Source organism: Sabethes cyaneus, chromosome 3 (genome assembly GCF_943734655.1).
Source record: "Sabethes cyaneus chromosome 3, idSabCyanKW18_F2, whole genome shotgun sequence".
Classification (NCBI taxonomy): domain Eukaryota; kingdom Metazoa; phylum Arthropoda; class Insecta; order Diptera; family Culicidae; genus Sabethes; species Sabethes cyaneus.
In genome coordinates, this window is record NC_071355.1 from 243988392 (window position 1) to 244001726 (window position 13335).

The 13335-nt window shown below is 41.1% G+C and overlaps 1 protein-coding gene across 1 annotated transcript; it reads right to left on the reverse strand.

The window, feature by feature from the left end:
* Positions 1-8808: 8808 nt before the first annotated feature.
* LOC128740988 (RNA polymerase-associated protein LEO1-like) lies at positions 8809-9438 on the reverse strand. Its single transcript, XM_053836564.1, has one exon. It carries the CDS (start codon positions 9436-9438, stop codon positions 8809-8811), a length of 630 nt encoding a protein of 209 aa, XP_053692539.1.
* Between the last annotated feature and the right edge of the window lie 3897 nt (positions 9439-13335).

The following is a 13335-nucleotide window of genomic DNA, read 5'->3' on the forward strand; positions in this document are numbered from 1 at the left end:
ATGCATCCATGCTTGTAATCATTCGATTCTTCATGTATACATGCTGTATGCAACATATATATATGCTGCATGCGTTGTATGTAACATTTATCAAAGTAGTAACATTGCATACGTTCAATTCTCAAAAGATTTCAGAGTTATTTCTATGTGCATTTGAAAACAATTTAACAAAATCAAGAACACAAACTATTGCTTTCCTGCTACCTTACAGAAATTAAAGATTGTTTTTATTACCCATGGTTCCCCACGTTGAAGGGATTTTTCCAATGCAATCCTATTTTATCAACAGCACATCTTTTCACTACACTTCTAATGAAACGGCAAGCATGCGTATTCATACAGAGTCGTATTATAACCGAACACTACAGCCGTAGCACATTTTTCCAACACAGATATCAAATTCGCCGAGGTTTAATCGTCTCGCAGTAAATAATTTGCGATCTGTTGGGACAACGAACTTGTGTCATTTTTTCTGGCACACTTCTCTAACACAGACATCAAATTACTAGGTTTAATCGCGTTCGTAAGAAATCTGTTGGCACGAGGGGGCTTTGTCACTCTTTCTGGCGTACTTCCCAAGCAAAGACATCAAAATGGTCTAGGTTTAACCGCGGTGTTAAGAAATCTTGTTGAAATGAGGGAACTTGGTCACTTGCATTGGCTTACTTCCCAAGCACAGATATCAAATTGGTATAGGTTTAGATCATCACAAAGAATCTTCCAACCAATCACGAAGCGAGAATTCTGGTAAAACATAGGTTCATTATTTTCAATTTTTCAATAGTTCAACATGAATAATCAATACTTTTCTTCATTTGGGTCAATTCTTAGAAGATTTTCCGATCGATTGGTGTAAGAATATTGTAAATCGGTCGGAAAACCGCTGAGCTATTAGCGCTCAAAACCTTTCATTTTTCGTGACGCTTGCATTTTTCCATTTTTTGGAATGACACCCTATCTCAAAACTTGCCGTAAGACGTAGTCCTACGTCAAAAACGAAAACAATCAATCTGTCACTGAGCTGGCTTCTTTCTCTCAGTCAAAAAGTAGTACTCTCATGTTTTAAGGTTTTGTGAACTAATTATTGCGAGGAAATTAATATCTTTAGCTTAGCATCAACATAGAAGTTTTATTTAATTGAGACAGTGTCATGCATTATAGTATTGAAATAAAATGTATTTTAATAAATAATTACACTGCCGGATGTGAAACCAACACATTGGAATATTTTAAAATCCGGACAAGCTTGACTATCCAAGTAACAAATTCAATTTTAAGGTGCACTTGTAGAGGTTTGTAGCATTTGCTCCTGTTGCGGCAGAAAACCGCATTGTAATATTCCTTCACAGTAAGCTTCTATTGTCCAGCCGAATATTGTCACAATTCAAACCGAATAATTCAACCGAACGCGATGCACCGCCGCTGGCGGATGGTTGCCATCCGACAATCTAGCGTTTTTATTTTACTGTGAAGAATCCAGTCCCGTTGGTAACCGGCCCACCCTAACGACGATCACGAACATTGGTGCCGTGACCAGGATATGCCCTGGCGCTAGCACAGACAGCGTTTTACTTACGGGACTTCAGTTTCAACGATCGTTGAAGCCATACTACAGGAGCACGTGATATTTTTGGCGCAGGATTAGTGATTGCATCAGCGTCGTTTTACTCGCGGGACATCAAGTCCGATGACCGTGTTGCTGACTAGCTGCTAGAGGTGGTACATTTGGTATCAGGACAGTGAGTAGTTCCTGTTAGACGTTTATTGTGTTGGCCGTACTCGAAGAAGTGTGACATCCGTCAGGCATTTTTCAGGTTTTAAACTACCTGAATAAGTATTAATTATATGAGTTAGATGCATACAATCCAACCCGAAAGTTTCCTCTACTAAGGAAGCTTTAATCGTCTCAACTAGCAACTTTTCCTGAGCGTCACTCTCCGTTATCATACCATCCCGTAAAACTTGAACAATTTCTAGTTGCTCGCACAGAGTGTTTTTTGCCATGGCAAAATCGGTAGTTTGGTTCAAAAGCTCCGAGTTACGGACGCGCACTGTGGCCCAAAAATTATCATCCGCTATCATCAGACATCCATCGTTGTGCAGTCTAATGCCTATACCTTACCAGATAATCCATGCAGACCATCCCAACTGATTGATCTGTTTTCGCGATGGACACCTTTTTCTGATGTACTCTTAGCCATTCCGGAGGCTTCTAGCCACAGCCAGACACTCGAAGCTTTACTGGTACAACTTAGGCTTATACAAATTTGAAAAAAAGTTTATGTCCTGGTCTCAAAATATTGTTGAAGGGGGGGGCAAGAAAAAAATAATAACATTAAACCTTCAATAACCAAACAAAAGAGAAGAAACCAGCGTTTATTTTTCCATATTATTAAAATTTTAATACAGATATTTTGTACAGTACTTAAATTTTAGTTCAAGACTTTCAAATTTCGAAATTTTTCAACCCAAGCACATAGTAAGTAAGCATCCTGGTAGAGATGAACCAGTTTGATAATAGTGGAGTGCCACAGGATCACCTTAGAGAGCCACAAACGTATAACTTGACCTTCATTTGAATTTTGTTTTGAACCACTCGGTTAGTTACCTTGCTTTTTTTAAGAATCGAAATCCGTGTCACTTACTAGTTCAGAACTCGGAAACCCCGACATAGTATCGTAATCTAACCATATTGTGAAAATGGCAGTTTAAGTCCCTGCCACTTTATTACTTGGAACGCTTATGCTGTGCTATCGACATGTTTTAAGAAAACAAATCTCTGAAGCTCTTCACGTTTCTTGGTCAACCTTTTAGTCATGAATATCAGGCCTCTCCGCAGCTGATGCTTCTTCTCCAACAATAACATGTTTACCTTTGTATATTAAGGATGCACACCCTTTCGAAAATTTCAAGTTTCGAACAGTTCAGTGACATCCTGCATGCTGCATGCATCCAATGAATGGTAAAAACTGTATCGTTGTGTTTTACGTCCCCTACCTCCAAAATTAGGGTAGTTACTTGGACATTACGGAGTAAAACGACTCATTTTGAGCCCCGAAAACCCGAAAAATTCTATTTTCATCTTATCTAGTACCTCTGACCCACTGCAATCCCACTGCAATTCAAAAATCGGAATATCTCCGTCAAAAGCGGTACCAAATTTCACTAATATATTGTTTAATTGATTGTTGCCTCCATCTAATTCGGTTCTCTTAAAACAAGGTAAATTAAAATGGAATCAAGCCGAAAGTCTGATTGCAAGCACCCCAATTTTCGACATCGGGAACTTAAAGATTTAGCACAATAGTTGCCTGTGACTTGCAGCAGAATCAGAAAGCTTAGTTGGCGAAAGAAAGTTGATCGAGACTAACGAGATAACTATAACTTTCTATATATTGGATAATTTAGAGATGTAAACTCATTGAACTGTGAAAAAATCTGCTTGTCACTAAAAAAATGCAACAGACTAATATGACACTTTATTTTTTTGCCCCTTCACGTTTCGAAAATTTTCAAAGGGGGGGGTGACATAAACTTTTTTTCAAATTTGTATAAGCCTTATTGATCAATTCGCTTAGGCCGCTCAGATTTCCGCCCGAATAATCCGTAAGGCTACTAACAGTCTCATTAGCACCGCTGCAATTTTGTTCCACATCTTCCAAGTTCCTGTCCTGTGCGCACTCCAGCTGTTGGTCCGCTAACCAACTAGCGCATACATGATCAAGTAAGTGCTGGTTAGTTGCCTCTTGTTCGTAATCTGAGCTTGCCTCAGTTTTGTTCAATATTAACGACTGTTCCGCTATCGGGACATCAAGTCCGACGACCGTGTTGCTGACTAGCTGCTAGAGGTGGTACATTTGATATCAGGACAGTGAGTAGTTCCTGTGCGACGTTCATTGTGTTGGCCGTATTCGAAGAAGTGTGACATCCGTCAGGGTTTTTTTCAGGTTTTAAACTACCTGAATAAGTATTAATTATATGAGTTAGATGCAGTGTTACCAGGTCGATTGCCCATTTTTCCGCTGCCCAGAGGTTGATTCCCGCTGAAATCCCGCTGTCTAGAGTCTATTTCCCGCCAGAAATCCCGCTGAACCAAAAGTCATATTATTCTTTCGTTTCTGGTGCAGAATATTCATTTCAGTAAGGCTTGCATTTGAAATCAAGATGATCTACTGAAATTGAGAGGTTGCAATTAAATGAACATTATGCAAATTTGCTGCATTCATGATGACGAAGCTTCAGCAAACAGAAAAAGAAGTATCTTGTTATCCTTCATATAATGACAATTTACTACGACATTTCGCAAGAATTATAAGATTAAGGAGTCTAAGAACGCATGCGAAAATTTCGAAAAAAGCTTTTAGCACAAATTCTCTTTCTGTGTCTAGCTATGATAAAAGTAATGTAAAATTTCAGCAAAGCTGGCAAATGGTTATGGTTTTTGGTGACAAAAGAAGATATGTTTCAATCTTTATAGGCAGCCAAAATTCAAAAATATCTGAAAAGCGCATCGGCTCTTTGTTCTCGCTGATATTTTGTTTTAGCAAAAATGTACCGATTTGTCTTTTAGACTTTTAGACTTAGGGTTTATCGGCTCATCAGCCGATTTGTTTTGGTTTTGTTATCATACAAATGCTGAGGTATATAGCAAATTATGATGTATATAGATACATAAGTTGTTTGTGTTGTTTTGTTTGCAATTTATGAATCAGTTGGATTTTGCCATTGGCAACGAATTAGTTTGTGGAAAAATTAGGAATACGCAAAACGGATTGGTTTGGTGGTCTTCTTGTTCAGTAAGTTCTAATGAGTATTTGTCAGAACTGATTCCATTCTAGGTAAAAACCACGGAGTTTTCTAATCAGCAGAATATACTGAACCATCTGCCAATGCATAAGCAGACATTAGACTGTCAATAAACGAAGTTTTTTGCGGTCAACCTCTCTGTCAGCATTCTTCTTGCCTACCAAATATCGCTAAATCGAGATCCTGCTAAAACCCCGCTGAGTTATTTAAAAAAAACCGCTAGATTCCCGCTAGCCGCTGTTTGGTTATTAAGTCCCGCTATCCGGCTTGAAATCCCGCTAAATCTAGCGGGAAAACCGCTGATCTGGTATCGCTGGTTAGATGCATACAATCCAACCCGAAAGTTTCCTCTACTAAGGAATCTTCAATCGTCTCAACTAGCAACTTTTCCTGAGCGTCACTCCGTTATCATACCATCCCGTAAAACTTGAACAATTTCTAGTTGCTCGCACAGTGTTTTTTGCCATGGCAAAATCGGAAGTTTGGTTCAAAAGCTCCGAGTTACGGACGCGCACTGTGGCCCAAAAATTATCGTCCACTATCATCAGACATCCGTCGTTGTGCAGTCTAATGTTTATACCTTGCCAGGTAATCCATGCAGACCATCCCAACTGGTCAATCTGTTTTCGCGATAGACACCTCCTTCTGATGTATTCTTGGCCATTCCGGAAGCTTCTAGCCACAGCCAGACACTCGAAACTGTACTTGTACAGCTTATTGACCAATTCGGTTAGGCCGCTCAGATTTCCGCCCGAATAATCCGTAAGGCTACTAACAGTCTCATTGGCACCGCTGGAATTTTGTTCCATTTCTTGTTCCAAGTTCCTGTTTTCTGCTAATAATTTGGCGCACTCCAGCTGTTGGTCCGCTAACCAACTAGCGCATATATTATCAAGTAAGTGCTGGTTAGTTGCCTCTTGTTCGTAATCCGAGCTTGCCTCGGTTTTTTCAATATTAACTGTTCCGCTATCGGGACATCAAGTCCGATGACCGTGTTGCTGACTAGCTGCTAGAGGTGGTACATTTGGTATCAGGACAGTGAATAGTTCCTGTTAGACGTTCATTGTTTTGGACGTACTCGAAGAAATGTGAAGAAATTACATTGCAAATCGTAAGGGCCTGCATAGTGTCGTCGTCCTGAAAGTAAAAACAAGTTAGATTAAAACTTCTCGGTCGGTGGTTTCTACAGTAGGTGGACCCATGTCGCTACGTTAATAAGGGGGGTTGTGCAGACTTCTTTTGTCCAGCGCCTCTATGGTTCAAAGGAACACGGGTACCAGCGAGCCACACGCCCTGGCAGGTGTTGTGGGTTCAAATCCGAATATAATCTCAGATTATAGCTTGGTTTAACCCATGAACCTTCCAGCATTGAACAAAAGATAAGAGTCACAATAACAACTTGTTAAGCGTAGCTACCTATTACCCCCCCCCCCCCCGTTCCTTTCCATTCTTTCCCTTCTTTTCCCAAAAAAAAATCATTACTTTCCCCTACCGTCCCTCCTTCAATTGTAAAAACCATCGTTTCAAAAAAAAATCAGAGGGGTTGTATACAAGACACGACCGCATATATAAGTGACGCAGGACTTCTTAAGTCTCTTTGTAGTGATAGTAGCATGCATCCATGCTTGTAATCATTCGATTCTTCATGTATACATGTTATATGCAATATATATACATGCTACATGCGTTGTATGTAACATTTATCAAAGCAGTAACATTGCATACGTTCAATTCTCAAAAGATTTCAGAGTTATTTCTATGTGCATTTGAAAACAATTTAACAAAATCAAGAACACAAACTATTGCTTTCCTGCTACCTTACAGAAATTAAAGATTGTTTTTATTACCCATGGTTCCCCACGTTGAAGGGATTTTTCCAATGCAATCCTATTTTATCAACAGCACATCTTTTCACTACACTTCTAATGCAACGGCAAGCATGCGTATTCATACAGTCATATTATAACCGAACACTACTGCCGTAGCACATTTTTCCAACACAGATATCAAATCCCGCAGTAAAGAATTTGCGTTCTGTTGGGACAACGAACTTGTGTCATTTTTTCTGGCGCACTTCCCTAACACAGACATCAAATTGGACTAGGTTTAATCGCGTTCGTAAGAAATCTGTTGGCACGAGGGGGCTTTGTCACTCTTTCTGGCGTACTTCCCAAGCAAAGACATCAAAATGGTCTAGGTTGAACCGCGGTGTTAAGAAATCTTGTTGAAATGAAGAAAGTTTGTCACTTGTTTTGGCTTACTTCCCAAGCACAGATATCAAATTGGTATAGGTTTAGATCATCACAAAGAATCTTCCAACCAATCACGAAGCGAGAATTCTGGTAAAACATAGGTTCATTATTTTCAATTTTTCAATAGTTCAACATCAAGAATCCGTACCTTTCTTCATTTGGATCAATTCTTAGAAGATTTTCCGATCGATTGGTGTAAGAATATTGAAAATCGATCGGAAAACCGCTGAGCTATTAGCGCTCAAAACCTTTCATTTTTGGTGACGCTTGCATTTTTCCATTTTTTGGAATGACACCCTATCTCAAAACTTGCCGTAAGACGTAGTCCTACGTCAAAAACGAAAACAATCAATCTGTCACTGAGCTGGCTTCTTTCTCTCAGTCAAAAAGTAGTACTTTCATGTTTTAAGGTTTTGTGAACTAATTATTGCGAGGAAATTGATATCTTTAGCTTAGCATCAACATAGAAGATAAGTTTTATTTAATTGAGGCAGTGTCAAGCATTATAGTATTGAAATAAAATGCATTTTAATAAATAATTACACTGCCGGATGTGAAACCAACACATTGGAATATTTTAAAATCCGGACAAGCTTGACTATTCAAGTAACAAATTCAATTTTAAGGTGCACTTGAAGAGGTTTGTAGCATTTGCTCCTGTTGCGGCAGAAAACCGCAATGTAATATTCCTTCACAGTAAGCTTCTATTGTCCAGCCGAATATTGTCACAAAACGCTATTGTCCGTTCAACCGAACGCGATGCACCGCCGCTGGCGGATGGTTGCCATCCGACAATCTAGCGTTTTTATTTTACTGTGAAGAATCCAGTCCCGTTGGTAACCGGCCCAGCCTAACGACGGTCACGAACACTGGTGCCGTGACCAGGATATGCCCTGGCGCTAGCACAGACAGCGTTTTACTTACGGGACTTCAGTTTCAACGATCGTGCTAGCCATACTACAGGAGCACGTGATATTTTTGGCGCAGGATTAGTGATTGCATCAGCGTCGTTTTACTCGCGGGACATCAAGTCCGATGACCGTGTTGCTGACTAGCTGCTAGAGGTGGTACATTTGGTATCAGGACAGTGAGTAGTTCCTGTTAGACGTTTATTGTGTTGGCCGTACTCGAAGAAGTGTGACATCCGTCAGGCATTTTTCAGGTTTTAAACTACCTGAATAAGTATTAATTATATGAGTTAGATGCATACAATCCAACCCGAAAGTTTCCTCTACTAAGGAAGCTTTAATCGTCTCAACTAGCAACTTTTCCTGAGCGTCACTCTCCGTTATCATACCATCCCGTAAAACTTGAACAATTTCTAGTTGCTCGCACAGAGTGTTTTTTGCCATGGCAAAATCGGTAGTTTGGTTCAAAAGCTCCGAGTTACGGACGCGCACTGTGGCCCAAAAATTATCATCCACTATCATCAGACATCCGTCATTGTGCAGTCTAATGCCTATACCTTACCAGATAATCCATGCAGACCATCCCAACTGATTGATCTGTTTTCGCGATGGACACCTTTTTCTGATGTACTCTTGGCCATTCCGGAGGCTTCTAGCCACAGCCAGACACTCGAAAATTTACTTGTACAACTTATTGACCAATTCGCTTAGGCCGCTCAGATTTCCGCCCGAATAATCCGTAAGGCTACTAACAGTCTCATTAGCACCGCTGCAATTTTGTTCCACATCTTTCAAGTTCCTGGTTTCTGCTAATAATTTGGCGCACTCCAGCTGTTGGTCCGCTAACCAACTAGCGCATACATGATCAAGTAAGTAAGTTTGTGCTGGTTAGTTGCCTCTTGTTCGTAATCCGAGCTTGCCTCGGTTTTAGCAATATTAACGACTGTTCCGCTATCGTTTGGAGAATCTTCTCCTTCATCCACTTCTTCCGGATGCGACTCTTCATATGCTTCTTCTGAGTCCCATTCTTCACCCTCCGCTTCTTCCGGATGCGACCCTTCAGATGCTTCTTCTGAGTCCCATTCTTCACCCTCCGCTTCTTCCGGATCCGACCCTTCAACTGTTTCTTCTGAGTCCAATTCTTCACCTTCCACTTCTTCCGGATGCGACCCTTCAGATGCTTCTTCTGAGTCCCATTCTTCACCCTCCGTTTCTTCCGGATCCGACCCTTCAATTAGTTCTTCCGGATCCCATTCGCCACCACCTTCGGCACAATGTTGGTCCATTTCCAACCTATTGCCTTCGTTGGTTACACCTCGTTCCGCAGTGAAATAACTATCATCGGCGGAATCGATCTCGCTTCCCTGCGGGGAATTACCCGAGCTCTCCGCTAGCGGATTAACGAACACGAACGAGCCATCGCTCGAAGAGTCAGAATCACCGTTGACCAACTGATTTAAAATATGAGCCATACTTGAAAACACTCTTTTATCTACAGTCTATCTTCCAAGTTCCTGTTTTCTGATAATAATTTGGTGCACTCCATCTGTTGGTCCGCTAACCAACTAGCGCATACATGATCAAGTAAGTGCTGGTTAGTTGCCTCTTGTTCGTAATCCGAGCTTGCCTCGGTTTTTTCAATATTGACGACTGTTCCGCTATCGGGACATCAAGTCCGACGACCGTTTTGCTGACTAGCTGCTAGAGGTGGTACATTTGGTATCAGGACAGTGAGTAGTTCCTGTTAGACGTTCATTGTTTTGGCCGTACTCAAAGAAATGTGACGTGTAATCGTTATCGGATATGTACGCTTCAGCTATGCTGGTTTGGATGACTTCGCAGCCGCTTAGCTTAGCTTTTTATCGATTCTATTTATACACCCTTATTCTTGTTTTCGTTCGAAAGTTAAGCCGATTCGTATCTTTGTTTTCGTTCGAATCCATTCGAAGCAGCTGAGCGATCGGATCATTATTAATATTAATATTAATGTTAATGCCTGACCGCATTTCAAAGTCAAAGACTAAAAACACGAGTTTGGTCAATTTCATAGGAATGGAGCCTTTCTCCGAAGACTCGCGCTGAGAAACGCGGATTAACACGCTTACGGACGAACAATGTCACACTCAGTAACTTGCAAGTCGTAAGGGCCTGCATAGTGTCGTCGTCCTGAAAGTAAAAATAAGTTAGATTAAAACTTCTCGGTCGGTGGTTTCTACAGTAGGTGGACCCATGTCGCTACGTTAATAAGGGGGGTTGTGCAGACTTCTTTTGTCCAGCGCCTCTATGGTTCAAAGGTACACTGGTACCAGCGAGCCACACGCCCTGGCAGGTGTTATGGGTTCAAATCCGGTTATAATCTTAGATTATAGCTTGGTTCGACCCATGAACCTTCCAGCATTGGACAAAAGATAGGAATCACAATGACCACTTGTTAAACGCGGCTACCTATTACCCCCCCCTCCCCTTCCTTTCCACTCTTTCCCATCCTTTCCCAAAAAAATTTCATTACTTTCCCCTACCGTCCCTCCTTCAATTGTAAAAACCATCGTTTCAAAAAAAAATCAGAGGGGTTGTGTACAAGACACGACCGCATATATAAGTGACGCAGGACTACCTAAGTCTCTTTGTAGTGATAGTAGCATGCATCCATGCTTGTAATCATTCGATTCTTCATGTATACATGCTGTATGCAACATATATATATGCTGCATGCGTTATATGTAACATTTATCAAAGTAGTAACATTGCATACGTTCAATTCTCAAAAGATTTCAGAGTTATTTCTATGTGCATTTGAAAACAATTTAACAAAATCAAGAACACAAACTATTGCTTTCCTGCTACCTTACAGAAATTAAAGATTGTTTTTATTACCCATGGTTCCCCACGTTGAAGGGATTTTTCCAATTCAATCCTATTTTATCAACAGCACATCTTTTCACTACACTTCTAATGAAACGGCAAGCATGCGTATTCATACAGTCATATTATAACCGAACACTACTGCCGTAGCACATTTTTTCAACACAGATATCAAATCCCGCAGTAAAGAATTTGCGTTCTGTTGGGACAACGAACTTGTGTCATTTTTTCTGGCGCACTTCCCTAACACAGACATCAAATTGGACTAGGTTTAATCGCGTTCGTAAGAAATCTGTTGGCACGAGGGGGCTTTGTCACTCTTTCTGGCGTACTTCCCAAGCAAAGACATCAAAATGGTCTAGGTTGAACCGCGGTGTTAAGAAATCTTGTTGAAATTAAGAAAGTTTGCCACTTGTTTTGGCTTACTTCCCAAGCACAGATATCAAATTGGTATAGGTTTAGATCATCGTAAAGAATCTTCCAACCAATCACGAAGCGAGAATTCTGGTAAAACATAGGTTCATTATTTTCAATTTTTCAATAGTTCAACATCAAGAATCCATACTTTTCTTCATTTGGGTCAATTCTTAGAAGATTATCCGATCGATTGGTGTAAGAATATATCCGATCGATTGGTGTAAGAATATTACAAATCGATTGGAAAACCGCTGAGCTATTAGCGCTCAAAACCTTTCATTTTTTGTGACGCTCGCATTTTTTGATTTTTTGGAATGACACCCTATCCTAAAACTTGCCGTAAGACGTAGTCCTACGTCAAAAAAAAATTAACAATTTCAAAATTTCATTTTAATTACAAATAGCCCTGTTCGCCCTTTTTGCAATGGTTTTATCTAAATCAACCAGAAAGCGATTCTTAGACTAACGCAAGATGATGAAAATTTGTCCAAGAGGGCAATAAGCTCCTCTATGCTTATATCATTCTTAAGGGGGGACCCTACTCTGGAAGACCGAAAAATAATAAATTTTTTAAACTTTTTTCAGATGCTAGAATTGTAGTTAAATGTTGGGGTATTTTGGTTATTGGTTAAGGTATATTTGAAGTCCCACAGTACCGGACACCTAAGGATTTTAACATATATAAAATCAACACTTAGCATAACTTCAGTTATTATTCGCTGGAAGAGTAGTTTAGAAGACTATTTTCCAATAAAAATAGGTTACACGTACTTGCAACACTAATGAACCATTGTAGAAGCCAAATAAGAAATCGCTAAAAATCATTACTTAAAAATTGTGTCTCCCAGTACCGGAAATTTAATAGAAATCATAAATTAAACCAATTCGGGGCTTATAGTTCTTAAAAATACATGTCAAATTGTTTAAAATCTCTTATTGCTTGCATACTTGTTGACTAAATTTGTTTGAAAAATTGCTTTGCAAAAAAACAACAGTTTTTATGCACTACATCGAACCCCTTCTGTTTACTTCGAAATATTGAACACCGACTGATTTCCTTGTTCTTTTCATACTTAGGATAACCGGTTTGGTTAAGAGAGTTTAATTGCAGTATTATTAAGATAAACCAATCTTGCAGAAGAATGTGATAAATTTTTGCCAAAACTATTAAGTCTTAAGAAGCATCTTTTTTAAGCAAGTATCCCTTAAAACCGGCAATGCTCTGATAAGAAAATGCGTAAGGAAACGTTGAACTAAGCAGAAACTGTGTTACAAGAAGGTATCTTGACCTACGGAATCGCCCAAAAATGGGAATTCCATCCAGTCCAGTCCAGTCCAGTCCAGTCCAGTCCAGTCCAGTCCAGTCCAGTCCAGTCCAGTGCAGTCCAGTCCAGTCCAGTCCAGTCCAGTCCAGTCCAGTCCAGTCCAGTCCAGTCCAGTCCAGTCCAGTCCAGTCCAGTCCAGTCCAGTCCAGTCCAGTCCAGTCCAGTCCAGTCCAGTCCAGTCCAGTCCAGTCCAGTCCAGTCCAGTCCAGTCCAGTCCAGTCCAGTCCAGTCCAGTCCAGTCCAGTCCAGTCCAGTCCAGTCCAGTCCAGTCCAGTCCAGTCCAGTCCAGTCCAGTCCAGTCCAGTCCAGTCCAGTCCAGTCCAGTCCAGTCCAGTCCAGTCCAGTCCAGTCCAGTCCAGTCCAGTCCAGTCCAGTCCAGTCCAGTCCAGTCCAGTCCAGTCCAGTCCAGTCCAGTCCAGTCCAGTCCAGTCCAGTCCAGTCCAGTCCAGTCCAGTCCAGTCCAGTCCAGTCCAGTCCAGTCCAGTCCAGTCCAGTCCAGTCCAGTCCAGTCCAGTCCAGTCCAGTCCAGTCCAGTCCAGTCCAGTCCAGTCCAGTCCAGTCCAGTCCAGTCCAGTCCAGTCCAGTCCAGTCCAGTCCAGTCCAGTCCAGTCCAGTCCAGTCCAGTCCAGTCCAGTCCAGTCCAGTCCAGTCCAGTCCAGTCCAGTCCAGTCCAGTCCAGTCCAGTCCAGTCCAGTCCAGTCCAGTCCAGTCCAGTCCAGTCCAGTCCAGTCCAGTCCAGTCCAGTCCAGTCCAGTCCAGTCCAGT

Bases quoted from the DNA above. Each gene is read 5' to 3' on its own strand.
- LOC128740988 (XM_053836564.1), bottom strand. From the start codon at position 9,438: ATGGCTCATATTTTAAATCAGTTGGTCAACGGTGATTCTGACTCTTCG.